Source organism: Erythrolamprus reginae, chromosome 6, assembly GCF_031021105.1.
Source record: "Erythrolamprus reginae isolate rEryReg1 chromosome 6, rEryReg1.hap1, whole genome shotgun sequence".
NCBI lineage: Eukaryota > Metazoa > Chordata > Lepidosauria > Squamata > Dipsadidae > Erythrolamprus > Erythrolamprus reginae.
In genome coordinates this window covers 82,473,825-82,500,905 of record NC_091955.1, presented here as the reverse complement: position 1 = coordinate 82,500,905, position 27,081 = coordinate 82,473,825, and the positions used below count along the sequence as shown (strand labels likewise).

General features: G+C 37.8%; 1 protein-coding gene across 2 annotated transcripts in view; it reads left to right on the top strand.

The window, feature by feature from the left end:
• The first annotated feature begins 229 nt into the window (after positions 1–229).
• KDM5A (lysine demethylase 5A) overlaps positions 230–27,081 on the top strand; it is a 53,699-nt gene continuing 26,847 nt past the window's right edge. The window contains exons 1-17 of one of the 2 annotated variants that reach the window (XM_070756448.1): positions 230–738; positions 3,835–3,912; positions 5,073–5,195; positions 6,306–6,476; positions 7,912–8,046; positions 12,053–12,158; positions 13,827–13,915; positions 15,060–15,218; positions 15,782–15,901; positions 16,583–16,741; positions 18,175–18,356; positions 19,681–19,843; positions 21,500–21,619; positions 23,718–23,912; positions 24,439–24,620; positions 24,801–24,925; positions 25,810–25,960. In XM_070756448.1, the coding sequence (XP_070612549.1) occupies positions 547–738; positions 3,835–3,912; positions 5,073–5,195; positions 6,306–6,476; positions 7,912–8,046; positions 12,053–12,158; positions 13,827–13,915; positions 15,060–15,218; positions 15,782–15,901; positions 16,583–16,741; positions 18,175–18,356; positions 19,681–19,843; positions 21,500–21,619; positions 23,718–23,912; positions 24,439–24,620; positions 24,801–24,925; positions 25,810–25,960 (2,450 nt within the window). In that variant the 5' untranslated portion in view covers positions 230–546. The remainder of the gene's footprint in view (positions 739–3,834; positions 3,913–5,072; positions 5,196–6,305; positions 6,477–7,911; positions 8,047–12,052; positions 12,159–13,826; positions 13,916–15,059; positions 15,219–15,781; positions 15,902–16,582; positions 16,742–18,174; positions 18,357–19,680; positions 19,844–21,499; positions 21,620–23,717; positions 23,913–24,438; positions 24,621–24,800; positions 24,926–25,809; positions 25,961–27,081) is intronic. The other variant, XM_070756449.1, reaches the window with a different exon arrangement.

Below are 27,081 nucleotides of genomic sequence, written 5' to 3'. Positions count from 1 at the left end.
TCCCCCTTAAGCATTGTCGGATAAGGCGTTCAAGCGGATAAACGCCGAGCGAGCGAAAAGCGCTTGAGAACCGAGAGCGGTTAAAAATAACAACAACAACAACAACAGAGCCGGGACTATATAAAGCGCATACATTTTGGAAATCGGATAACGGCGGAAGGATATGATTTTTAGTCTCTTCCGCGAGAAAGGGGGAGGGGGGATTTAACCGAGACGCGTCACTTCCGCTGAGCCTCAAGAAGGGGAGGAAAAGGAAAAGAAGGAAAAAAACATACACGCAAAGCGGCGCAAATCCTTGCGGGGGGGACGAACAAAAACAAACCGAGGGTGGGGGAGGGGGAGAGGCCTATACCAGCCTTTGAAGGGGAGCTGCGGTCTCGCCTCAGAAGGACTCCTCCGCTCGTCGGCCGGGTTCGCCTTTTGCTCCTCGCAGGGTACCGGGATGTCCCTCCGCCCCCTGGTCCATCTTTGAGCGGGTTCGCCTTCTTCCACTCCCGCCCTCCTTGAGCTCCTTCTCGCCCGGGTTCCTGAGGCGGCGGCGACGCCATGTCGGGGGACGACGACGGCGGCGGCGGCGGCCTCCTCGACGGGCCGCACTACGTGGCGGAGTTCGTGCCCCCGCCCGAGTGCCCCGTCTTCGAGCCCAGCTGGGAGGAGTTCAGCAACCCCCTCAGCTTCATCGGCCGCATCCGACCTTTGGCGGAGAAGACGGGCATCTGCAAGATCAGGCCGCCCAAGGTAACCGAACCGGGCCTTTCGGGGAAGGAGGAGGATGGAGATGGTCCCGGGGCTTATCCTGGTCTTGGCTCTTCGGAGAAGTTGCTTCCTCTTTCGCCCCCCCTCCAAAAAAACCCCTCCAATGGGGGCCCGCCGGCTCTCCCCCTTTTAATTCGGATGGGGCTGAGCAGAAGGAGCCCCGGGCCCTTTTTCCCCCACTCAAAGGGTATGAGACTTTTTCCCCGAGGTCTTTGATCTTTTGCAGCAATGGCGTCTCTTTCTGTCACGATGGGCCGAAGCCGAAAGAGGGGAGGGGGAAATACATCAACCACCCCTTCTGTTCATTCAGGGTTAACTTTGCTTACAGCCCTACTGTAACAAGCCTCCTTTGAAAGGCTTTTTTTCGCGAAGATAGAAGCATAGAAATCTATATTCTTTTATGTACACTGAGAGCATATGCACCAAGATAAATTCCTCCTATGTCCAATCACACTTGGCCAATAAAGAATTCTATTCTATTCTGGAAGATTGACGGCAGAAAAAGACCTCCTGGTCCATCTACTCTGCCCTTATACTATTTCCTGTAATTTATCTTGGGATGGATATATGTTTATCCCAGGGATGTTTAAATTCAGTTCCTGTGGATTTACCAACCACGTCTGCTGGGAGTTTGTTCCAAGCATCTACTACTCTTTCAGTAAAATAATATTTTCTCAACGTTGCTTCTGCTCTTTCCCCCAACAAAACAGATTTTGCCCCCTTGTTCTTGTGTTCACTTTCCTACTAATGAAGATTGAAGTGGAAACGGATATAGGTTAGGCGAAGGCTGAATGCTTTACTCCCTGTGAAGGATAGAAGAGCTAATTTCAATGGGGGGGGGGGGTTTGAAATTACCATCTCTGGTGATTCGAGGCTAGCCAGATGGCTTGAATTTATCGGAGGGGAGGGATTTTGAGTTGCAGGCTGTGTTGTTCTTACCCGAAGGGGTTGTGGGTGAGCTAAATTCTGTCAATCTAGTGTAGAATAGCTCTCTTTGGCTTTTAAACTCTTTATCCTGGCCATGAAAAAAAACAACAATCCGCAGCTGTCTCTTGCATGGGTCTGGGTCCATGAAAATAATTTCTCTTTGTATCTCTTTGTTTAGAACTACATAGTCCCTATTGTACTGTGTTGTGTACAGCCTCAGTAGTGTGTGTGTGTTTGCTCATTTTCCTGGTTGTAGATATTTTTAAAATGCTCCCCTATTCTTTTTCTGCTCTTATGTTTAAAGAGCTCTTGTAGGTAAAAAAACCATTGTGTTGATTTGAAGAAAATCTCCTTAAAACAGATTAGAATGCATAGTTCCAAATAACTCTTTTCTAGTATTGCTAGACATTCCCCTTCATCACCCAAGGTCAGTCTAGATCAAGGCTTCCATCTTTGCTCCCTTTTCTGTGCAGTAGCAGTTTTATTCAACTGGCTCTTTTTAACTCCAATGTGAGGTGATCGGCCTGAGATTCAGCCCCTTTCCCCCTCATTTCTGTCTCATACTACAAGAATCTAAAGGATAATGAGGAAAGCAGTTATAAGTCATAGCATTTGCCAGCTTTTTTCTTTGTCACTTAGTTATAAGAATTATCATAACCAGGAATTTAATTGATTCTGAAGGAGTTCTGGGCTTCAGTTTGCAAAATATATTGCTTTTCAGGTATAAAAAGATATTTAACATAAATGAGCCACAATAACAAGTAAAAAAATTATTTGGAGTGAGGTATAAGGCATGCAGGTTCTGTAAGTGCAGGAAAAAACAGCCATTACATCTGTATCTCTGGTGTTTTTTCATTACTTTGTGTTCAAAGCTATGGAAGTCATGTATTTGGCCTTGTGACATATTACTTTGAAGGAATGCTTATTTTTTTGAGTAAGACTGGGAATAATTATGTTTCACTCCAAAATATTTATTAATCTGATGTACCTATGTCAGGTACATCAGATTAATAAATATTTTGGAGTGAAACATAATTATTCCCAGTCTTACTCAGTTTAAATGTCTCATTTTAACTTATTTAGCACCTGCGTAATGAATAGGTTACATTTTCAAAAACCAGCTTAAAAAGTAATTAGTGATAAATAACAAATGTTCCGATTCATATTATTAAACATTTAAAATAAACTCTCATTCTATATTCCAGTATAGCTGTCTGTATTCTAACTCATTGCACAATTACAAATACATTTAGTTGGAGAGAAATACTGTACTATGCTTTTTTTAAAACCTTCATGAAAAGTAGCAATCACTTCTTTAGTTGTATGAGAAAAAGGGGGGTGGGGTTTACAAAGAAATGAGCAGCTGCTGAGTGATGTGCCATTTTTAGAGTATTTATAGATTTATAATTTGGGTCAACATTTGTAACACTTTTTTGATTAGAGACATGCAAACAATTCAATGCACTGATTGTTCTGTGTATGGAATGGGCAAATTTGCAAAGTTCAGGTATGGAGAGAGATACATGTTCTATCTAGACATGGACCTGAAAAACGTTTTCTAGGAGACAGGTGTTCCAGGATGGGAAACAGGAAGTTAAACATTTTTGATCCAAAAAGGCAAGGCAGCAGCAAAAGAAGGCACTGGGGAAATGGGAAGGGGACAGGTGAGCCAGTGGAGTGTGCCATGCTTGAAGTGTGGCGTATTGGTGCTTTGGTCATGTGGAAGAGGAATTAGAGAAGGTAAAATACACTACCCTTGTTCTGGAAAATTCGTCTGAAATTTATCTCCATCAAAATCCAGATCAATACAAATACTTTATTTTTGGCAAAGCTGTATCATGACCAAAACAAGTAAAAGTTCAAGAAAGTCAGATTCTAAATTGGAACATATTGAATCCTAGCTTTGTTTTAATGATTTTGTATTCTTTTCTGTGTAAATATTAATCTACTGTATTATGAGTTCTGGAGTGACTAGGATTAGGGCATATATAATAGCTTGTATGAAAACTTATTCTATCTGAAATATTTTCAATTTTTCATGGAATGCTTGTAAATCATTCAAAAGTAAAAAAAAAAGAATATATGGGTTGTGTTTGTTGTTTTATTAAAGGCTTGCATTTTAAATGTGGCTTTCATTGTTTATCCGCTTAGGATTGGCAGCCTCCTTTTGCATGTGATGTGCAAAACTTTCGTTTTACTCCACGGGTGCAGCGCTTGAATGAACTGGAGGTAAGTTTCTAGTCATCAGCATTGAACTACCGTACTTGGAATTTTTTGATGAGATGATTCAATGAATTACCTGAAAAGCCCACACAGTTTGTTATGTTGTATTAATATAATTACACAAAATAACTCTCCCAATATTTATGTGTAAATTTTATTTTATAAATACACATATTAAATTTTTCATGCTCCAGTAAAATACTAATTTCTGATTTCTGTCTGGATTCTTTTGTCAGTGCCAGTGGGTGTCTTGGACACTCCTTATTATGGAAGGAGAAAAATATAAAAATAATTCATTATTTAACCATTATTGCATTCTTGATAGTTCTGCTTTGTAGCTTTTCTTGTGTGAGATTATAACAAGAGCCTGGTTATGATCTTTTATACTGTAGGGGAGTCTACAGGAATATATTAACCTAAAGCAGTTGAAGTAGTGTAGCTAATTAGTGTATCTTATCTCTTCTGCATTATGCAGTAGAGAGCACCTGTGGGAAGAGCCGATCAGCACTCATGTTTCATGGATTTGGTAGAACTTAATATTGGTAATGACTAATTCCATAGTAATAAGTATCTATGGAAGATGAAGCTGGTTCAGACTTAATATTAAAATATAGTTTTAAAATTGAGAGGTTATAGTGCCAGTATTTGTTTTTATCTTTATCTTGTCTTATTTGGCTCAATAAACAGGGTTTTACTACAACCATGACTTGTTTTAAACAAGTGATCTTTAAAACAAAGTTCCAGCTAATCATTATTAGGATTAATCACAGCTTTGATTTCAGACAATTTGGATAATTGTCCTTAGTTTCCTCCCCCCTTACCTCAGGCAAGAGGAAGCAACATCTTTTGCCAAGGTCTCCTAAAATTTACTTAATAGAAACTTAAAGTATAGAGAATGTTATACAATTTTGGGTATACCTGGATATACCTGTCTGTTTCCATAATTCTTTAATTATTTCCCCTGCTCCTTTCAGCCTTCACTAAAGTGTGGAATTTATTAATTTAAAAAAAAACCTACCAAAATTCATAGCTACTTCATAAGTATGATATTCAACAGTTTATGGGAAACAGCTGAAATGGCTTCTATTCTATTATTTCCATTTGTTTTTGTGGACAGATAACTTTGTACATCAAATTTATATATCTTTTGCTGGTTTGATTAATAGGCAATGACTAGAGTGAAGTTGGATTTCTTAGATCACCTAGCAAAATTCTGGGAACTTCAAGGGTCTACACTGAAAATTCCAGTAGTAGAAAGAAAAATATTAGATCTTTATTCACTGAGCAAGGTAAGAGGGGAATCTCTAGTGGTTTGATAAGCAAGTGATGGATATCTGAACTGTAAAGAGTGCATTACATTTTTTTGTAAAGAAACTGCTTATATTATGGCCAAGATAGTCTGTAACATACACCAGTGCATTCTTGTAATCAAATCTGCATTATTTTTATCTAAGGCAGCAAGGATTTTTTGTGCATGTAATATTCTGTATCAACAAGCTATAAAACATTGTTTTAATCTTTAAATCATTACATAATATATTTCAAGCAGTGGTCAAACAAATGATTCACAGTTGAAATTCATTTGAGAAATTAAGGAATGACTGGATGGGAAGAGTAAGAGATGTGTTGACATTTTTAGAAGTTGTTTTTGTTAGTTTCCTATGAAATTAATATATTGAAAGCTTCCCTAAATAGTTAGCTTTAGGATTCCTTTTAAAAGTGTTAAATCTTCATTATAGTGCAATGGTCAGCCTAAGTTAATTAGTACTGTTTATTCTTGATCAAATTTTTGTCCCAAGATTCTCCTAAAACAACATTTTAACTTCCTGCTCCTATAAAGGTCTTCTGTTACCTCCTTTGTACATGATACATTGTTACTTTATTGTTTCTACTTATTTAAAACAGTTTTAGCAAAATGTAAATAATAAGTCCTCTATTTTAAAATTAGCTTTTTTGTAATCAGCTATATTTTCATTTTTTTCAAGATCTGTCCTTTACAAATCTTTTGGTTGTTTAAACCAGAAAGAGTGAGTGAAAGAGAACTCCTCCTAAAAAAAAAAAAATCATTATTTTTACCAAATACTGATGACAAACGTCATCTTGAAAGATCTATATACATGCTCTATTTTGCTGCTTTAAGGCTCTTGACATAAACTTCCATATACCAGATTTTTTGAATTAGATAAGTGCAAGTTAAATTAATATGTTAAATTAATGTATTTCAGAACATGACAAATCAAACTGAATGTTACAGGCTCTTGTGTGCCAACTGCTTAACTACTTATTTATACACACACATACACACACACATTTATAGTTTTATATTGCCAATGCTTTCTTTGTATCCTATCTTGATGTGTAGAAATGTGCAGCCACATTGTTTTTAACTTTTGTTTTAGATTGTTGCCAGCAAAGGAGGATTTGAAATGGTCACTAAAGAGAAGAAATGGTCTAAAGTGGCAAGCCGATTGGGTTATTTACCCGGAAAAGCAACAGGTTCACTATTGAAGTCGCACTATGAACGGATCTTATATCCTTATGAACTTTTCCAGTCTGGTGTCAGCCTTATGGTGAGAGTATTTTATTTGCAAGAAATCAAATTATACACTTTTTAAATTTGTCTTTATCTTTGGTAATTGTTCAGAGTTACAGTGGCACTGAAAAGTGACACGACTGTTGTTCACATGACCATTGTAGCATCCCCATGTTCATGTGATCTAAGTCCCAGACACTAGGCAACTTACTCATATTTATGACAGTGACAGTCATATGATCACCTTTTATAACATCCTGACAAGCAACTTCAGTGGGGAAGCCAGATTCACTTAACAACCATATTACTAACTTAACTGCAATGATTGATTCAACTGTGGCAAAAAAGGTGGCAAAATGAGGCAAAACTCACTTAACAAATGACTTATTAGTAACAAATTTTGGGCTCAATTGTGATTATAGGTCAAGGACTACTGTACTGGGTTCACATGTCAAATATACATTTACCTTACTTAAGAGGTGTTGCTAATAAAAACCACATTACTTGGGCTTTTTGGTCTCTTTATTTGTTTGTATCTCTGCATTAGCAAAAACTTCAGAACAGAAGGATTTAGGGGTAGTGATTTCTGACAGTCTCAAAATGGGTGAACAGTGCAGTCAGGCAGTAGGGAAAGCAAGTAGAATGCTTGGCTGCATAGCTAAAGGTATAACAAGCAGGAAGAGGGAGATTGTGATCCTGCTGTATAGAGCGCTGGTGAGACCACATTTGGAATACAGTACTGTGTTCAGTTCTGTGACCTCACCTACAAAAAGATATTGATAAAATTGAACGGGCCCAAGACGGGCTACAAAAATGGTGAAAGGTCTTAAGCATAAAACCTATTAGGAAAGACTTAATGAACTCAATCTGCATAGTCTGGAGGACAGAAGGAAAAGGGGGGGGCATGATAGAAACATTTAAATATGTTAAAGGGTTAAATAAAGTTCAGGAGGGAAGTGTTTTTAATAGGAAAGTGAACACAAGAACAAGGGGACACAATCTGAAGTTAGTTGGGGGAAAGATCAGAAGCAATGTGAGAAAATATTATTTGACTGAAAGAGTAGTAGATGGCTTGGAACAAACTTCCAACAGACGTGGTTGGTAAATCCACAGTAACTGAATTTAAACATGCCTGGGACAAACATATATCCATCCTAAGGTAAAATACAGGAAATAGTATAAGGGCAGACTAAATGGACCATGAGGTCTTTTTCTGCTGTCAATCTTCTATGTTTCTAGATAAGATGAGAACACTGTTGAAAGAAAGTCAAACTTGAAGGGCCTTTTTTTTTGGCTAAATAAAAGCGTTTGGAAAATCTGATAATTTTATTTTTCATGGGTGAATCTGTCCAAACGACATATATAATGTGTCACTATTGGTAGATCTTTTTCTCCCAGTAGCTACGTACAGTTTAAAACCAGAGTGACATCCTAGATCCAATCAAACCTGTTGTCCTTTTGTGGTTCTGTAGGGCATCCAAAAGCCAAACTTGGATCTTAAAGAAAAAGTGGAAGTTGAGGAAGTTGCTGTTGAAACTCAGTCTCCTCCAAAGCAGGGTGCAAGAATGAATGTTGTGCTGAAAAGAACAAGACGTGTGAAGTCCCAGGTACTCAGGCTATTTGCCACCGTGGATGGACTGCCTTTAAGTGTAGTGCAGCAGCATTAAAGATGCTGTGGCTTTTATCTGGTCCACTTGTAAGATTTGTGCAAGGAGACCACAGTGAGACTTTTCAAAATGAATGCGTATTAGATAAAAAGGCAGTATTATCTACTAGTTCTTCTGTTGATAAACCTATTTTAAAAAGACCCAACAGATTTTATTTGTGATAGCTGTTGAACTTTGCATGAGTGTCATCTGATATAGCATGTGGTTCAAACTACAAGCTGGGGAGTTTGATTTTCTCCTTTAAAATAAACTGTCTTACAGGACTTAGGCAAGCTAACATCTCAGACTTAGTCTAAACATGCTGTGTTATGAGATGATTTACCTTATAATATGTTCATTGAATGGCATCAAAACATTTAGTACAACATACACAACTGTGCTATTTCTACGTTTGCTATACATGTTTGTGTGTGTGTATAATCTGTATATATACAAACGTGTGTATTTGTGTGTGTGGGTGTGTATGCTTTTGCGATATCAACATAAAAGAAAAGGAATTTGAGGTTCTACTCAGACTCTTCAGATTGTTCAAATTTTTAGTGTGAGGAGTAGTAAAATTTTACAAATATATGGTTGCCAATTAAAGTAGGAAAATGCTGGCAGTGAGGAGTATTTTCTAGACAGTGTCTGGCTCTTCTATATAATTTTCCCAGTCTTTAGTAAAATAATTATTTTCTCCCATGTGAGTTAGGAGACTTTTCATCAGAATTATGTGCTACCAATAGTTATTTAAATCCCATTCTCTTCCTGTTTGACTCAAAGAAGCCTAAGAGAAAAGTTATGTCTAGCTTTGGCCACAAGGTTCTTTCCCTACAATTTTTAACTTTAAACTGATGTACAGCTGAGTTACTCAAACACAACAATGGTATGTGTAGGAACAATAGAAGGATCAGACAAAAAGGGAGTCAAATTGGGCAAACCACAAACTACTAACTTTATGCTTTAAGACCTACATTTATTTGCAATATTACATTCAAATTTCTAAAAAAAAATGTTTTGTATTTTCTCCTTGTTTACTTCCTCGGGGAGGGCAAAACCTTTTTATTATAGGTCTGTTTGCTTCCTATCCAATTCTCAAGGTTCATCTTGTTTTGCAGCTGTTTTTGGAATTGGATATTTAAACTAGGTAGACAATTCCCATTGGCACACTTCTATAGTTTGGAGTGGTTTTCCCCAGATTCTGCTTAAGTTTTCCTTCGAGGTTAAGGATGAAAATACATTTTGAAAAGTCTTTTTAATTTTTTAAACCTGGATTTTATAATGGGTTTGTTTTTAGAAGTGTCCTTTAAAGCTGTGCGCCATTTGCAATGTGTTTGTTAAGGCTGAAAGAGGTCATTTTCATTTTAGCATTTGAATGGCCATTTCCCCCCCAAATTGTATTTATGTAGCTTTAATAGTAAAATGTTGGTAGTTTTAAGGGACATCTGCCTTTGTATCTTTACAGAGGATTGAATGAAGCAGGCAAAATAAGCCTCAGTAACTCCACCCCCTAATGTGAAGATTATAATTAAAATATCAAGCTATTTCCCCAGTAATCTTTGTACCATTTGTTTCATCTCCTTAAAACACAGTTGCTGTCACAAATTAGCTTTAATTGGGATTGTTGTAGAACCAAGGTAGTTAGATTGTGACCTTGCTATTATCAGTTAAAATTGAATTGTGTAGATAGAAAACTTGGAGAAGCAGTTCTAGCCACAACAAAAAATGACCTAGTTACAAGCTCTTTTGTTATATTTCATGTGATTTGAATATTCAGAATAAAATTAAACAATGTTTTCAGAAATACTTGGCTTTTGGAATGGATAGAATTATAAATCATTTCAAAATGTTAAGAACCAAGCGAACAATTCTGTCTGAGAATTTCATGTTTGAGAATTTCTGTATGTAATATCTGGATGTGAAATTTGTAGTTCCTAATAGAATTCTTTCTATGGTTTGAATCAAAACAGGTTTTGAATCTTTTTCTTTTAAATAGGTATTAGTTTTAAAAAATCAGATAAGATAAAATGAAATCATTTTTCCACATGTTACATGATATTTTCACCAGCAGGATTTTCAGCTTTTTAAAAAGAAATATACAGGGGGTGGACAAAAAAACGGAAACACCTTGAAAAATCATCAAAATATATTTTAATATGGTGTTGGTCCACCTTTTGCGGCAAATACAGCCTCAATTCTCTGAGGTATTGATTCATACAAATTGTGAATTGTTTCCAAAGGAATTTGAGCCCATTCTTCAGTTAAAACACCCTCCAGTTCTTTTAGAGATGATGGTGGTGAAAATCGACTTCTTACTTGAATCTCTAAAATCGACCATAAATGCTCAATAATGTTGAGGTCTGTCTGGTGATTGTGGTGGCCAGATCAGATGCTGAACTTCATTAGCATGTTCCTCGTGCCATTCTTTAACACTTCTTGCTCTATGGATTGGTGCATTATTATCTTGAAAGATGGCATCCCCCTCTGGAAACAGTTCTTGAACTATAGGATGAATTTGGTCGGCCAAAATTCCTAAATAGTGATGGCTGTTAATTCTTCCATGAAGGGAAATCATTGGCCCAGCAGATTTCCAAGAAATAGCACCCCAGATCATCACTAAACCCCTGCCATGTTTGACGGTTGGGAGAAGGCAGTCTGGATAAAATGATTCTTTTGGCTGTCTCCAGACGTAAACACGGCCGGAGGTCGGAAAAAGGGTAAATGATTCGTCAGCAAAAATCACATTTCGCCACTGCTCGAGGGACCATTTCTGGTGGTTTCTACACCACTCTAAATGCTTTGAAACATTTGTCTTTGAGAGCAGAGGTTTTCTAATTGCAGCTCTTCCATGGAATCCAGATTTGTGAAGCTCCCTTCGAATAGTTTTTGTGGAAACTGGGTTCTGTACTTGTCTATTGAGCTCTGCAGTGATTTTAGGAGTTGCGTTCTTGCGATCCGCTCTAACAATTTGCTTTAGAGTCCGACGGTCTCTCTCAGACAACTTTGACTTTCGACCAGACTTGTGCTTGGCTGAGGACGTTTTCCCTTCTCTTTCAAAAGCAGTCATTACTTTTGAGACATTACCTCTTGAAACGCCAAACATTCTGGCACTTTCTGTTACACTAGCGCCTGCCATTCGAGCACCAACAATTTGGCCTCTTTGAAAGTCTGAGAGGTCTGCCATTTCTAGAACCAATTTCCTTAAATTTATGTTTAAAAAAAGGTAGTTTTAAAAAACATATCAAATAATAGAATTTAAAAAACAAACAAAAAACCATTAAAATATGTCATGTTTTGATTGATTTGAACATGTTCAAACATTATGATGCCAAAAAGTCAAGTGTTTCCATTTTTTGTCCACCCTCTGTATATTAAACATTTTAGGAAATCTGTTTAAAATATTTAACTTGTGCAAGAGATAGCAGTTATTAGAAATATAAGGCATTGTAGATTAGAATATTTTATTAGCAAGAAGATATAGAACAGTTAATGCTTATTATGGGTTATACATACAATAATTGCATTTTTGCTGATGAGGTACTTTTGAGTCTAAATCAAATTAGTAGGACAGATATGACAGTCAATGCAATATTTCTACTCTTATTTGTTTGAAAAAAATTCTTTAATAAATAATATCTTTTTTCCTAACTGGTTGGGGAAAGTTCTTTTTAAAATGCATAGTAAATGGTCTCTATATATAGAAGTATGCAATTTAATTATCTTCTATTAGTAGTTTGGATGCCATTCCAAGAAGCATAATTTGTATCATTAGTCTGAAACATGTTGAAGATAGTGGTAGAAACTAAAATAATGTTTATCCTTTGAAGTGCCTTAGTAGCATTGTTCTTGAAAAAGATATTCGTGAAAGTTGAATTTGATCCAGCTCATAACTTTTAGTCATCCAGCATAGAAAGTAATTACTTTTATCCTAAATATTAATGGTGAATTTATGTAATCTTGTCTTTAGGCAGAGGGCGGAGAAGTGAGTAGAAATACTGAATTGAAGAAGCTCCAGATATTTGGAGCAGGACCAAAGATGATGGGATTGACGTTGGGGACAAAGGAAAAGGAAGGTAAGATTGCAATTCAAATTCATTGTAGTCAAATTTATTATTGGTAATGCAGAATTTTACCACCATTCATATAATTCTTAACAACTGGTTAATGTTATGAGTGGCTCACCCACTCATGCCAGCAGAGGAAGCATGCTGCGCAACAGCCCAGTCATTCCAGCTGGCAGGAGCCATGAGGAGAGCCCTCCTCTGTTGTTGCTCTTGCCCTCTGGAACTTCATGCCCACCAAAATAAGGTTGCCCGCAACCCTTCTGTCCTTTTGTAAGAGCTCAATATGTAGCTCTGGCAGTTGGCCTAGGACCCTAAATGGGGGAACAGCGCAATGGAGGTAATTGATCGAGTAACAAGAGATCCCACCTCCCCTCTACTCTTCCCCACCCTCCTTACATGTCCTTAGATTTTAATGTTTGATTTTAATTTATTTATCTTTTAATGTATATGTATAGACATACTTTAATTTTGTAAGCTGCCCAGAGTTACTTTATAGTAAGATGGGCAGCCAATAAATTTATAAAGAAGTAAACAAAATGGTTTAGATATTTTCAGCCTTGATAATGTAAAATGTTTGTCTGCTTAACTTCATTTAATGTTGTAAATACTGGATGTTACACAGTTGTGTACATGTAATTATTTGTCATTTCTTGGAGCAAATGCAGAATGAATTTTTGTAAGGCTTTTAACCTATCCAAATAGTGCTGTGGCCTTTGATAAATTCCATATTCTTGGTTTAACAAAATAATGGGGTTTCTGTTAAAGTGAGTATTTACATATGCATAGAATGGCATTACATAGGCATAAAATTGTGAATATCATCTCCTTTTAATGACCCCATAATACCTTGGAGGATGGAATCTGGGTAGTTATATGGAGCTGAGCATTTACTGGCCAGATGCCCTTCCTGTCGCCAGTGTGATGTTATTTATATTCAGCAGATACATTTTCATTGTGCACAGAGAGAGAGAAATATCCCCCTCTACCTAGGGTTGAACTCACAGCCTCCTGATTATGAGGCGAGAGCTCCACCTCTAGGCCACCGCACCACTTTATAGGCATAAAATTGTGAGTGAACTAGTAAATTAAGGGTTTATTGGAGCTGGAAAAGATACATTACTGTACATTCAAATTAAATTTAGTTGGGAAGGATTAGGTAAAAAGTATTCGCTTGGTTGTAGGGTTGTGGATGCTTAGGATATTCTAGTTGTGAATCTAGCAACTGCTGACCAAAAAGAACTTCTGTAATTGTGTGTCTGGATTGGCCTTTCTCGGTTCATTTTAGAAACACATTTCTGGGAATACATTTGTATGCTTTGGTCTGATTTCCAGCTTTGCAATAAAAAATAAGTCTGGTTTGTGCAGTTACTTGCACAATAAATAATAAAATGGAAAAAGCTAGAGAACTGTCCTACCTATATTCTTCTGACTTCCATTTTTTAAAAGATATGAATTTTATAAGATGAAAGACACAAATTTTTGAGGAACGGTTTTAGATGCCATTGGCAAAATGTTTTGTGAACTACTATGTTGTAGCCCTTTGTTGTAGTCATGTGACTAATGAGTCTTGTGTCTATTGCTTAATATAGTCAAGCAATACATCTAATATTTTGCTGCTGTTGGCTGCTGATTTCTGATTTCTTTTGTGGTTTATGATTTATACATTCTCTTTCTCAGATGATGTTCCTCGGAGACGCAAAGGTACCAGATCTGAGGCTTTTGGTATGCAGATGAGGCAGCGGAAAGGGGCACTATCTGTCAGCTTTGTAAGTTTGCTTTACAACATGTCACTCATTGATACCTTGCTGCTTGTCTAGGCTGGGAAAATGTACATAAAGAAAGGAATAAGAAATAAAATGCCTACATTTTGTTAAAGTTGCTTGAAAATTAGGGAAGTTATATGTATTGCTGTGTTTATGAATACAGTGGTACCTCATCTTACGAACACCTCTTCTAATGAACTTTTCAAGATACAAACCCGGTGTTTAAGATTTTTTTGCCTCTTCTTCCGAACTATTTTCACCTTACGAACCCAAGCAGCTAGCTGCTGCTGGGATGAAGGGGTTTCTTTCCCCCCCCCATTTTTTGAAGAAAGGGAGGGGCGGCTTGGAGGAGGAAAGATTTTGCAGAGAACAACGTGCTTGCAAAGGCACTGAAAGGGTGTCTTTTGAAGAAAGAAAAGGGAGGGGCGCCCCCCTTGCCTTTCTTCCTTCCCACTCACCCTTTAGCCTAGCCTTGTTTCTTCCACCCACCCCCTTTAGCTGCTCCTCCCTGCCCTCTGTTCGCCTCCCTTCTAAAGTTTGGGATTTTCCTGAAGGATTTGCATGCATTATTTGCTTTTACATTGATTCCTATGGGAAACATTGTTTCATCTTACGAACCTTTCACCTTACGAACCTCCTCCTGGAACCAATTAAGTTCCTATGATGAGGTACCACTGTATTATTAAAAGTTGTAGTTCAGCCTATACCCTGTTTCCCCCCCAAATAAGACATCCCCTGATAATAAGCCCAATTGAGCTTTTGAGTGCATGGCAGTAAGGCCAGGTACTTATTTCAGGGCTCAAAAAAAATATATATAAATGTCTTATTTTTAGGGAAACATGGTAATTTTTGAAGTCCAATTTTTACTCAAATTAAAACACTAGTTTATATGTATCTTTTCTATCTCTGATCTCCATTTTCCACACTTGTTTGCCTAGGAAATAGATTTGTGATTTCTTTAGAATTGGCATGGGAGTTGATGCAGATGTAGAACTCCAGCCCTCATTGTCCACTGTAGAGAACCAGATGTTTCCCATTCATGTTTTGGAAGCTGTCCTGTGACATGAAGGATAGAAATACGTTTACATAATAACTGTCAGATTGTATATAAGTGTCATGAGATTACAAGATATTTACTTTTCTCTAGGTTGACTTATACGTCTGTTTGTTTTGTGGTCGGGGAAACAATGAGGATAAATTGCTGCTGTGTGATGGGTGTGATGACAGCTACCACACTTTTTGCTTAATACCTCCTTTGCCTGATGTTCCCAAAGGTGACTGGAGATGTCCCAAATGTGTTGCTGAGGTACAATTTTTCTAACATACAGCACAGCACAATGCATGGACACAAGGAAATCTCTGTTAGTTATGGCTATCTAGGATTATATAGCAAATGTATTATGGGGCATTTGGTGGATTATTATTATGTTTCTATTAGAAGGGGCTTCTGCAAAATAATTTGCAGAATGCAAAATAGTAAGTAATAAGACTTAGAGAGTTTGTAGCTGAAAAAAAACTTGATTTATCTTATCTTAGTTTAGATTATGTTAAAGAAGCTGCAACACATGCTGCTGAATGACTATGGCAGATATTTGTGTCTCTTCAAAACACACAGTCCAACTCAGTTTGTTTCTTAACTTTCATATTCTTTCTCTAATGTACAGCAATAAATGCAAGTTTCAGATTTTGAAAAACATGCCTATTTCTTAGATATTCCAGTTGGCCCCTCTTCCTTAAATCCCAGTCCAGAATTGTTTCATCTGTAGAAAATAATTGAAAACTTGCTTTTTCTCAAAATTTGGTGAGGGAAAGATTGACCATCTGCTATAATTTATTGATCCCATAATAAAGGCTACTTTCTTCTTCTAGGAGTGTAGCAAACCCCGGGAAGCCTTTGGATTTGAACAAGCTGTTCGAGAATACAGCCTCCAAAGCTTTGGTGAGATGGCAGACAACTTCAAGTCGGATTATTTCAATATGCCAGTCCATGTAAGTGGGTCATTGTTAATATCATCATGACAGCAGGTTATATATGTGTGTGTCCTTTTATACTGAGAGGTATGGTAAAATTCAGCAGGATGTGCAATCAGGCGGTAGGGAAAGCAAGTAGAATGCTTGGCTGCATAGCTAGAGGTATTACAAGCGGGAAGAGGTGATGTAGTTCTCTCCAAATTGACAAATTTTTATACAATATGCAGAAACCCTTTCCTCTTCTTCTTGCCATAGCAACCACAACTTTTTGACGTGGGTTAACCAGAAAGAGCAACTGGCCCAAAGTCAACCAGCCAGCTTTTTTGGGAGGGAGAACTCATGGACTCCTAATTTGTAGTCCAGCAACTTAAACATTATATCAACCGTTGCTCCAATATAGTCTTAAGGATCTCTTCATTAAAGTTAAAATAACAGTATAGAATTCAACTTATATTTCTAGCTGCACTGTGTGAAAAATAGCCCAAATTACAATAGGACAAATTACATTAAAATTGCCAAAAGCCCAAAGAAAATATACTGATGTTTTCTTTACATCTCTTTTTTATCAATGATGAATACTTTCCCTGAATTAAAATGCAAACCATTTAAACTAACACCAGTTAAGTTATAAGTACTTGTAGACTTCCTAACGATGTCTTGCAAACTTTGAAATCTGAGCTCCTCTCTTGGACTTTTCAGATGGTTCCTACAGAATTGGTGGAGAAGGAATTTTGGCGACTTGTGAGCAGCATTGAAGAGGATGTAATTGTGGAATATGGAGCTGATATCTCATCCAAAGATTTCGGAAGTGGCTTTCCTGTAAAGGATGGGAGGCACAAGCTAATGCCAGAAGAGGAGGTGTGGCCAGGCTATCTAACTTTGATGTAGTTTGCATGCTAGAAGGCAATATTTTAACTGGATTTAGGTTTAGTGCATTTAATTTTTCCCCCAATATTGAGAAGAGATCAGACGTTTCATGTTCTTTCTATTGTTCTGTTGGCTGCAATTGCATCTGGTATTAGCATGCTGGGATCCTATGAAGATTAAATGATGTGCCTGTCCTTGGGTTCTGAGTGCTGAGCAGAATTTCCAGCCCATAGATGTGGGCTTGTAGGGTATTCACCTATTGTTCTGTCGGGCTCTCTGGTAGAATCCTCCCAAAAATTCACAGATACAAATTTCAGACACACACATGTTTTAAAATTCAAAACAATGTTCTTTATAATGAAAATTCACTTAAACCAAGCCCTCTTTTGGTATAGCAAAGAGCACTTGTCTCCAAACAAACTGGTAATTTGTACAAGTCCCTTATCAGTTCTGTGATACTTAGCTTGCAGCTGTGAGGCAATTCACAGTCCTTCTTCTTTCACAAAGTGAAACACACTTTGCCCTGGTTTAGTTTCAAAGCGGGGAAAAATCAGCACACAAAAGGTCAAAGTCAGTAAAGCAGGCACGAAACACAAGGATCAGATAATCCTCCACAATGGCCAAACCCACAGGCTGCTCTTTATAGCAGCCTCACTAATTACCACAGCCCCACCCACCCACAGGTGGCCTCATTTTCTTTGATAATACTCTCAGTTGTTGCCTATGCATCGCTCTCCGCATGCGTGGCTGTATCATTAATTCTTGTTCTGAATCCAAGGAGGAGCTAGATAATTGATCTCCTTCTGAACTGTCTGCCACACTCTCCTCCTCCCTGTCACTCATGTCTTATTGGTCAGAGGAGCCTTCATCAGCAGATTCCACCGGGGGCAAAACAGGCCTGCTGCATTCGGATGTCTCCCCCACATCCACAGTCCTTGGGGCAGGAGCTGGGCCAGAGATAACCACAACACCTATTAGGAGGAAATTCAATGTAAATAAACATGCAAGGATGTTGGAAGTGGTAATGTTGCTTTGGATTCCATACTTTGGCCAATTAAATAGTGTTAGACTGATAGTGCCACTGCACGTGGTGGAGGATAGAAAGTTCAGAGGCAAGAACAGGATATACTGTACTTATTCAATGCAACTGGTCTGGAGCTGGGCCCTAATCCCATAAAAGAGAATTAGAGCAGAGATGTCAAATTGGCAGCTCCATACCCACCTCAGCTCCGCAAAGGGAAAAAAGCATCACGATACGTCACATGGTGGCAACGTGATTTGGCAAGTTTGACACTTGTGATTTAGAATGAGGCAGCACATTGTGACATAGCCATGAGGTATAAATGCTAAAAATATTTGTGATTTTGAACAGCACCCTGATTTCTTCCTGGTCACTTCTTTTATGGACTTTGTTTTGTTGACAGGAATATGCTCTTTCTGGTTGGAATCTTAATAACATGCCAGTCCTGGACCAGTCTGTCCTTGCACACATCAATGCTGACATTTCTGGCATGAAAGTGCCTTGGCTTTATGTGGGAATGTGCTTTTCTTCTTTCTGTTGGCACATTGAAGATCATTGGAGCTATTCCATCAATTACCTGCATTGGTATGGAGTGTGTGATATGCTTCTAATAATAACAATAGTGATAAGGATTGGCCTTTTTTTCTTTTTCCCAGCAAAGTGTAATTATGTTCTTTACAGTTCTTTGCATAGCATTGAACAATAGGCATTTGCCTAAAGTGTATGGATATAGTGTGGGAGTGTACATGTGTTTTCAAAAAACATATAGTCATATGCTAGCACTTGAAAAAGTATGTTGTGGAAAAATCAGTAAGAAAGGAAATTAGATTAGAAATTAAATTTGATCCACAGCTGGGCTCCCATCTTATAACTTATAAAATGTTCATTTCCCTTAAATATAATTTGTGAAAATGGCTAGGAATAGTAGATTTATTTATTTATTGGATTTGTATGCCGCCCCTCTCCGTAGACTCGGGACGGCTAACAACAATGATAAAAAACAGCATGTAACAATCCAATTAAAAAACAACTAAAAACCCTTATTATAAAACCAAACATACACACAAATATACCATGCATAACTTGTAATGGCCTAGGGGGGAGGAATATCTTAACTCCCCCATGCCTGGCGGCATAAGTGAGTCTTGAGTAGTTTACGAAAGACAGGAAGGGTGGGGGCAGTTCTAATCTCCAGGGGGGAGTTGGTTCCAGAGGGCCGGGGCTGCCACAGAGAAGGCTCTTCCCCTGGGCCCGCCAAACGACATTGTTTAGTCAACGGGACCCGGAGAAAGCCAACTCTGTGGGACCTTATCGGTCGCTGGGATTCGTGCGGTGTGGGACATAGATATTCCTATGTTCCACACATTCCTATATGCTAGGAAAGGGTGGCCTCTGACCTTTCATTTGTAGTTAGATTATAACCTCCAGGACCTCCAGTTTGCTCATTACTGGCATTTAGTCCAATCCAACACAAAAGAAGGAATGCATCTGATTATGCTTTATATTAAAGCTATTGTCCTCGGAGAGGGGCGGCATACAAATTTAATAAATAATAATAATAAATAAATAAATAAATAAATAAAAATAAATAAATAAAATATCGTGGGAAATATTTCAAATACACGGGAAGGATAAAGGTTTTTTTTTCATCTTTTCAGATGTGTAGAGTAAATACTGTAATTTGAATAATTTTATCATTTTATAAAATTTGGTCGGTGTCAGTTAAATTATGGAAAGTTATTGTCCATGAAAGAAGCTAATGTGCAAACCTTTTCCTCTTGGCCTGAAGTACAGGTTGTAGCAGTGTTTTTGAACAATACAATATTTGCTTGCATTTGTAGATTGTAAATGGAAGTTTCAATAGAACATATTTTATACCATATGTTTTCTTTTGGATAATGGATCATAGGGGGGAACCAAAAACCTGGTATGGAGTGCCTTCCCATGCAGCAGAACAACTAGAGGAGGTTATGCGAGAACTGGCTCCGGAGCTGTTTGAGACGCAACCTGATCTTTTGCACCAGTTGGTCACTATCATGAATCCCAATATTCTCATGGAACATGGTGTGCCTGTATGTAAATGCAGACTCTTTCTCTCTTTGAAAGCTTAACCATTTATGCCCCACAGAATAAGTTAGAAGATAAAATCTTTACAAGGTTAATTTATTTTCACATTCCGTATACCAGATAACGTCTTTGTAGATCCACCCATGGATATTCTTCATTATTGGTTTTCTGGGCCACTCTGCCTTTCAGTGCTACTATCTGTCATCTTCATGTTATCTTCATGGTCAGACTCTATACACATTTCACACAAGTGATGCTGATTCATTTATAAATTGGATCCAGCACTGTAAATTGCTATAATTCAAGTCTTTAAAAATGTGTTTAGTATTTCAGAAACTTGGGCAAATAACATAGAGCTATGAGCATCGATCTTGTTTTAAAATTGACATATTCTGTAATTAAAAGGTGTTGCTAACTGCTAACTCGTATTTAAGTCTAGTTGCTCTACTCTTTGTTAAGACAAAATAGCATACCCTGTTTCCCTAAAAATAAGTCACCCCCGAAAGTAAGACATAGGAGAGGTTTCGTAGAATTGCCTAATATAAGGCGTCTCCCGAAAGTAAGACATAGAAGACGTTTTGTTTTGCAGCATTTCCGAACATATATAACATTGCTGTCCATAAATTGCATCCCAAAACACTGCATCAATCAGATTTAAAACACATCCAACACGCATCCAACATGCGGCTGCGTGTTTGGATGCGTTTTTGCTGCAGCAGCATACAGGATACAATTCATTGAAAAAAAATAAGACATCCCCTGAAAATAAGACATAGCACATCTTTGGGAGCAAAAATTAATATAAGACGCTGTCTTATTTTCGGGGAAATGTGGTATGCTCCATTCCAAATGCTTTTAACCTTTAAGTAGGATTTAACTTCCAGGTAGAGAAAATATATATATATATTTTTAGCATGGGATTCAAGGCACATGTAAAATAATGAAATGGAATCTCTTATACTCTGTGCCAGTTGAAGTAGTTGCTGGTTGAATAGAATCTTTGAAGTTCTTGAGGAAGTACAGGAAGAGATGATGTGCATGTGATATAGGAAAAGTTCAAGCACATGCTAAATCTAACATCTAAAAAACATCTTAGTCACTCAGAATAAAGGGCTGCCAAAAGGTAAATCTTGCCTGCTGGTAACATGAGGGCTGCAGTGGTTAGTACCACTCCCAAAGCACCGATTCATCAGCAGACAAACTGGTGATTTACTTCTGGTTGCCTGTTGCCACCCAAGATATGCAATTCCCGGCTTATTTTTATCCCCTTTCTCGGTAAATGAGTATAATTATAAACAAAGTAGTGACGTGAAGTCAACTACAATTTCCTTTTGCTAAGTATCAAGGACAATTTAGCTGGTTGTTTCTTTCTGCTTTGGAAGATCAGTTGTGCAATGTGTGTGTGTTTTCTGTTGAATCAACCTGGTATACCCAAACATACCCAAATAAAAAGAAGCATACTGCTTCCTTTTTGCCTCTCTGCCCCTCTAGGGGCGATATCCAAGGCAGCTAATTTTTTTTTAGCCGACAAACTATATTCTATATGTGTAACATATTTTGCTGATAATGGAAAGGAAGGGAGACTCCCTTACTATTCATTATCAGCAAAAATATGTTACATACATACCTACATACTCAGTTTTTTCATTTCTTATATTTAGGTGTACCGGACCAATCAGTGTGCTGGTGAATTTGTTGTGACTTTTCCCCGTGCCTATCATTCTGGATTTAATCAAGGCTACAATTTTGCTGAAGCTGTGAACTTTTGCACTGCTGACTGGGTTTGTATGCGACAAGCCTAACCTAGATTATTATTAATAATTTTCCTGGACAATAAAAATCTGTTGTATTGATGATACTTTAGTAAAGGGAAATTAAATAGAGTTCATCTGAAAGATGCTTTGGTCAAGTGTAAAACTTAAAACAACAAATAGATTGCATTGGATAGTATTTTAGAAATTTGTTAATTGGTTAATTAGTTTCCATTTCTTTAGTTTCTTGATGCTAGTGTGGAACTAGGGAGTCAATAATAATAATTCAACATGAAAATTTATGTAAAGTTTTTACATCTTTGTGTGTACTCACTCGGCTCCTTTGTACACCTCAAACACTTTATACTTCCCAGTCATAATGTTCTCATAAATATTTACAGAAGCAGTTTTAAAATAATACTCTCTTCAGTCCAAAACCTAGGAATTTGAAATCTTATAACATTTCTATCAGCTGTGAGATGTAATATTGGGGGCGATATGTGGAGATTTCACCATCCATTTGAAAGATAAATCCTATGCACTTTGGATAAATAGAGATACTGTATTTTATCGAAGTATAAGATGCACCAGAGTATAAAACACACCTTAGTTTTGAGGGAGGAAAATAGGGAAAAGAATCTGCTTACCAAGTATTCATTGGCTAGCGTCCTTAGCCAGCACATATTTTATCCCCAGGTTAGGGCTTTAAAAAAACTTTCTTCGGAGAGAGTAACAATGAAAGAGCTTGCAAGCCAGTAAGAGCTGGGAACATCATTACCTGGAAAGAAATATTTGGAGCAAGTAGAGCAATGGAAAAAAAACCCTGCAAAGACTTAGGGCTTGGAAAACATTATTTGCAGTGAGTAACAATAAAAGAGCTTGCAAGCTGGTAAGAGATGGGAACATCATTACCTGGAAAGAAATATTTGGAGCAAGTAGAGCAATGGAAAAAAAACCCTGCAAAGACTTAGGGCTTGGAAAACATTCTTTGCAGTGAGTAACAATAAAAGAGCTTGCAAGCTGGTAAGAGATGGGAACATTGTTAGCACCTGGTTAGGGCTGGAAAGAAACTTATTTGGAGCAAGTTAGAGGTAGCAAACCTTCTACATCAACCATCTTCAGGCAGCAGTATGTTCATTAATACCCCATGTCATTTGGGACTTTAAGTCCAGGCAGTAGAAGAACATCATGGCTTAAACCTAAGGGACTGGTTTGGACAAAACTCAGCAGCATGGCTGTTGATAAAAATAGGATGGCCAACACGAACACCAACGTCTGACGATGGATATGGCACAAAATAAGAAGAAGGTTTAAAGTCTTTTCTAGAAAGCTAAAACAGAGCCGGGATTTTTTTTTGTGTGTGTGTTGCCTCCTGAGCCTTGTAGGTTGGATGCACTTTAAAATATTTTATTTTTTATTTCAATGTAATCATTTAATTTATTTTAATATTCAAAATATTTAAATAATTGTCTGTGTATTTAATTTTGAACTTACTACAATCCATTAATTAGGTTCCTCGGGATAATATACTGCTCAAAAAAAATAAAGGAAACCCTCAAATAACACATCCTAGATCTGAATGAATGAAATATTCTCATTGAATACTTTCAGTGTTGCTTCCTAAGTGGACAGTTTGATTTCATAGAAGTTTGATTTACTTGTAGTTATATTGTGTTGTTTAAGTGTTCCCTTTATTTTTTTGAGCAGTGTATAAAAGATGTGACTTCTTGTTGCGTTTATTCTTGCTTACTGCAGTGTAGCTTTTCAACTGATAAAGAATATAGCTACAGTCGGGAAAGGTTGATTGGAAATTGGCAATTTAAGACTTGTTAAGATGAAATTACTCTTGAAATCCATTTCCTGCACCCAATCACTCAAACCATTTTTCTTGTTATTATTTTTCATTTCATGTAAGAGTTCTAGTCACCACGACCTCTATACATTATCTTTGGATACTGCACCGCACGGAGCCTGACGTAATTTCCCTCTCCTTTAGTTAGTACCATTTTAGCTGTTTTTCTGTTTATCTTTTTAATTTCCTGTCTGTCAGGCCAGGAGTTAAAATAGGTCGGCAATCTACTGCAATATGTTTCTAAATCAAAAGCTTTTGTGTTCCTTGCATTTCTAGCTTCCAATTGGACGACAGTGCGTAAACCATTATCGACGCCTGAGACGTCATTGTGTGTTCTCTCATGAAGAACTAATCTTCAAGATGGCCGCAGATCCTGAGTGTTTGGATGTTGGACTAGCTGCCATGGTCTGCAAGGAAATGACTCTCATGACAGAAGAGGAAGCGCGTTTAAGGGAGTGTATTATGCAGATGGTGAGCTTAGGGCCGTGATGGCTAACCTTTTTTTCCTCGGGTGCCGAAAGAGCGTCTCTGCGTGCTATCACACATGTGTGACTGTCCACACCCATAATTCAGTGCCTGGGGAGGGCGAAAACAGCTTCCCTTGCCCCCCAGAGGCCCTCTGGAGGCTGGAAATGGCCTGTTTCCCAACTTCTGGTTGGACCAATAGGCTTGTGTTTCCCCCTCCCCAGGCTCCAAAGGCTTCCCTGGAGCTGGGGATGGGTAAAAACACTCTCCCCCATCCCTCTGGAGGCTCTGGAAGCCAAAAATGCCCTCCCAGAGCCTCTGTGCAAGCCAAAAATCAGCTGGCCGGCACACACATGCACATTGGAGCTGAGCTAGGGCTCTGCATGCTACCTGTGGCACCTGTGCCATAGGTTCACCATCACTGGCTTAGGGGGATTCTGAAGGGATTGGAGCTGAGCAAAGAAAATGTTAGGGAAGACTCTTCAATTCTTGGTTTAAGATCTTTATCAGATCTTGCCTATTGTTCCTGCAGGGAGTGCTGACGTCAGAGGAGGAAGTGTTTGAGTTGGTTCCAGATGATGAGCGGCAGTGCGCAGCTTGCAGGACCACCTGTTTCTTGTCCGCCCTTACCTGTTCCTGCAATCCCGAGCGACTTGTTTGCTTGTATCACCCAAATGATTTGTGTTCGTGTCCTATGCAGAAGAAGTGTCTAAGGTATGATTTCCCTGTATTGCTCTTAAACATTCCCAGTCTTTAAAATAGGACACACTTTTCTATTAAATTCAAGGAATCCTTGTTTTGTTCGATCTGGCCAAATTCAGAATGGTAACCACCTGCCCCACTTCTTCCTGGCTGAGCATTGCAAGTTGTTTGAAAGCTCTTGTTTCCTTCTAGGTATCGATACCCACTGGAAGACTTCCCTTCTTTGCTATACGGAGTGAAAATCAGAGCACAGTCTTACGATACTTGGGTCAGCAGGGTGACAGATGCACTTTCTGCCAACCTCAACCACAAAAAAGGTAAGAATGCAGTTTTGTTTCCTGGACAAACTTGTTCAGGGAAATCCTGGATAGTAAATTAAAATGTTCCAGCTTAACAATACAGTGTTCCCTCGATTTTCGCGGGTTCCAACTTCACGAATAGCCTATACCACGGGTTTTCAAAAAATATTAATTAAAAAAATACTTTGCGGCTTTTTTCCCTATACCACGGTTTTTCCCACCCAATGACGTCATATGTCATCGCCAAACTAATATTTTTTGCAAATAAATAACAAAAAAAAAGAATTATTGTTAATAAATAATTATGTTTATAAATATCAAGATCACTAAGTGTCTTATTCAATGGTGAGTACCAGTAATAATGGTGAGTAAATGGTTGTTAAGGGAATGGGAAATGGTAATTTAGGGGTTTAAGGTGTTAAGGGATGGCTTGTGATACTATCCATAGCCAAAAATGGTGTATTTACTTCCGCATCTCTACTTCGCGGAAATTCGATTTTCGTGGGCGGTCTTGGAACGCATCCCCCGTGGAAATCGAGGGAACACTGTATCACATTTCCAACCCACAAATTCGGAAGGTGAGACATGAAAGTTGAACCAATTATTTTTTTAAATTGCCTCCTTAGTGTTAATGAGATATAATATGTAGAATGCTACTTGTGTGCGATGAAACCCAGAAGAGCAGCTGGCGATGGCACATAGGTTTGCCATCACGGCTCTATGCAGGTCATTCTAATCAGTAAAAAAGGATATACATAGGCCCCCAAAATATTAATATTTGATTTTTTGAGAGAGATAAATCTAAGTTTTTTTAAAAAAATAAATAAATTAGCACTTGTCTTTAGGGCATTCTGTGAAATCTGTATTAGAGCAAATGACTTTACAGCCAATTTTTTTTGCAGATGTGATTGAGCTGAAAGTAATGTTAGAGGATGCTGAAGACAGGAAATATCCAGAGAATGATCTCTTCCGTAAGCTGAGGGATGCTGTGAAGGAGGCAGAGACTTGTGCTTCAGTAGCCCAGCTGCTTTTGAGCAAAAAACAAAAGCACAGGTATGAGCAGGCATGTAATTTTAAAACCAGCCTCCTGAAATGTCAAGACCCTTTGATAATTAGTAAATCACACTTTGCCAAATGGATTCTTTTCAGGTGGAACATATTAGCTGATCTATTGCCAGATTTTTTTAAAAAAAAATGGAAGAGCTATTTACAGTTGCCTGGGTTATTCTCTGAAAAAAATTAAGAGTAAGCAAATTGGAGAACTTGTGCAATGTTTTAATAAGTGTGTCTATTAAAAATGTTTGCAAATATATCTAATTGATAATTTTATTATTATATATTATTAATAATAATATTATTATATTTATTATTGGTATTTGGGAGTTGCAGTATTAATTATTTTTAGCCAGTGCTTAACATGCAACTAAAGGAAAGTTGGTTTTCCTACTATTACATTTGCCCCCTGTCGAGATTATTTAGGGAAACTCAATATCTCGCCATCAGAATTTACAAGCGACTTCTACATGATGCCTTGACTTGAAATACCTTCAATATGCAGATGTGTTGCTGATTTAAGCTTAAACTGATTAATCCTTCTGGACCTTTTTATCTCTCATATATTTAGTGCTATTGATGTAGTAAAATGGACCATCACAAAACTGAAGTATTAAATTTTAAACATTTCTGTGAGAGAGGAATAACACAGCCTATTCTACAAAGGCATTCCTCAAGATGACAATTCTGTAATAAAGAGTTTTTCAATTAAGAGATCTTTTTTTCTATGGCACTCGTCTAACTTCACTGAGTGATCTATCCAGAGAAGAGCTAACAATAACAGAAATGTCCAGTCAAATATACACGTAATTCTCAGAGGGCAATTTGGAATGGAATTTCCATCACTAGATATATTGTCACATATGTTGCTTAGCAATGTCAATTGCCGACATCCTAGTTACCATTGTCAAGTGAGGATCTCATCTGACCTCAGCTTCCAACTTCCTGCCTGCTTCTCCATTGACCTTGATTGTCAGAAACCGGCAGAAAATGTTGGAAATCACAATCACATTTCTGCGGCTAGCCTGTGATGTTGTTATGAGCCAGCTGGGGATGCTACAATGGCCAGAACAGGGAGGACCATTGAATGTACCATTTGTTCAGTGCTGTTAAAACTTTTG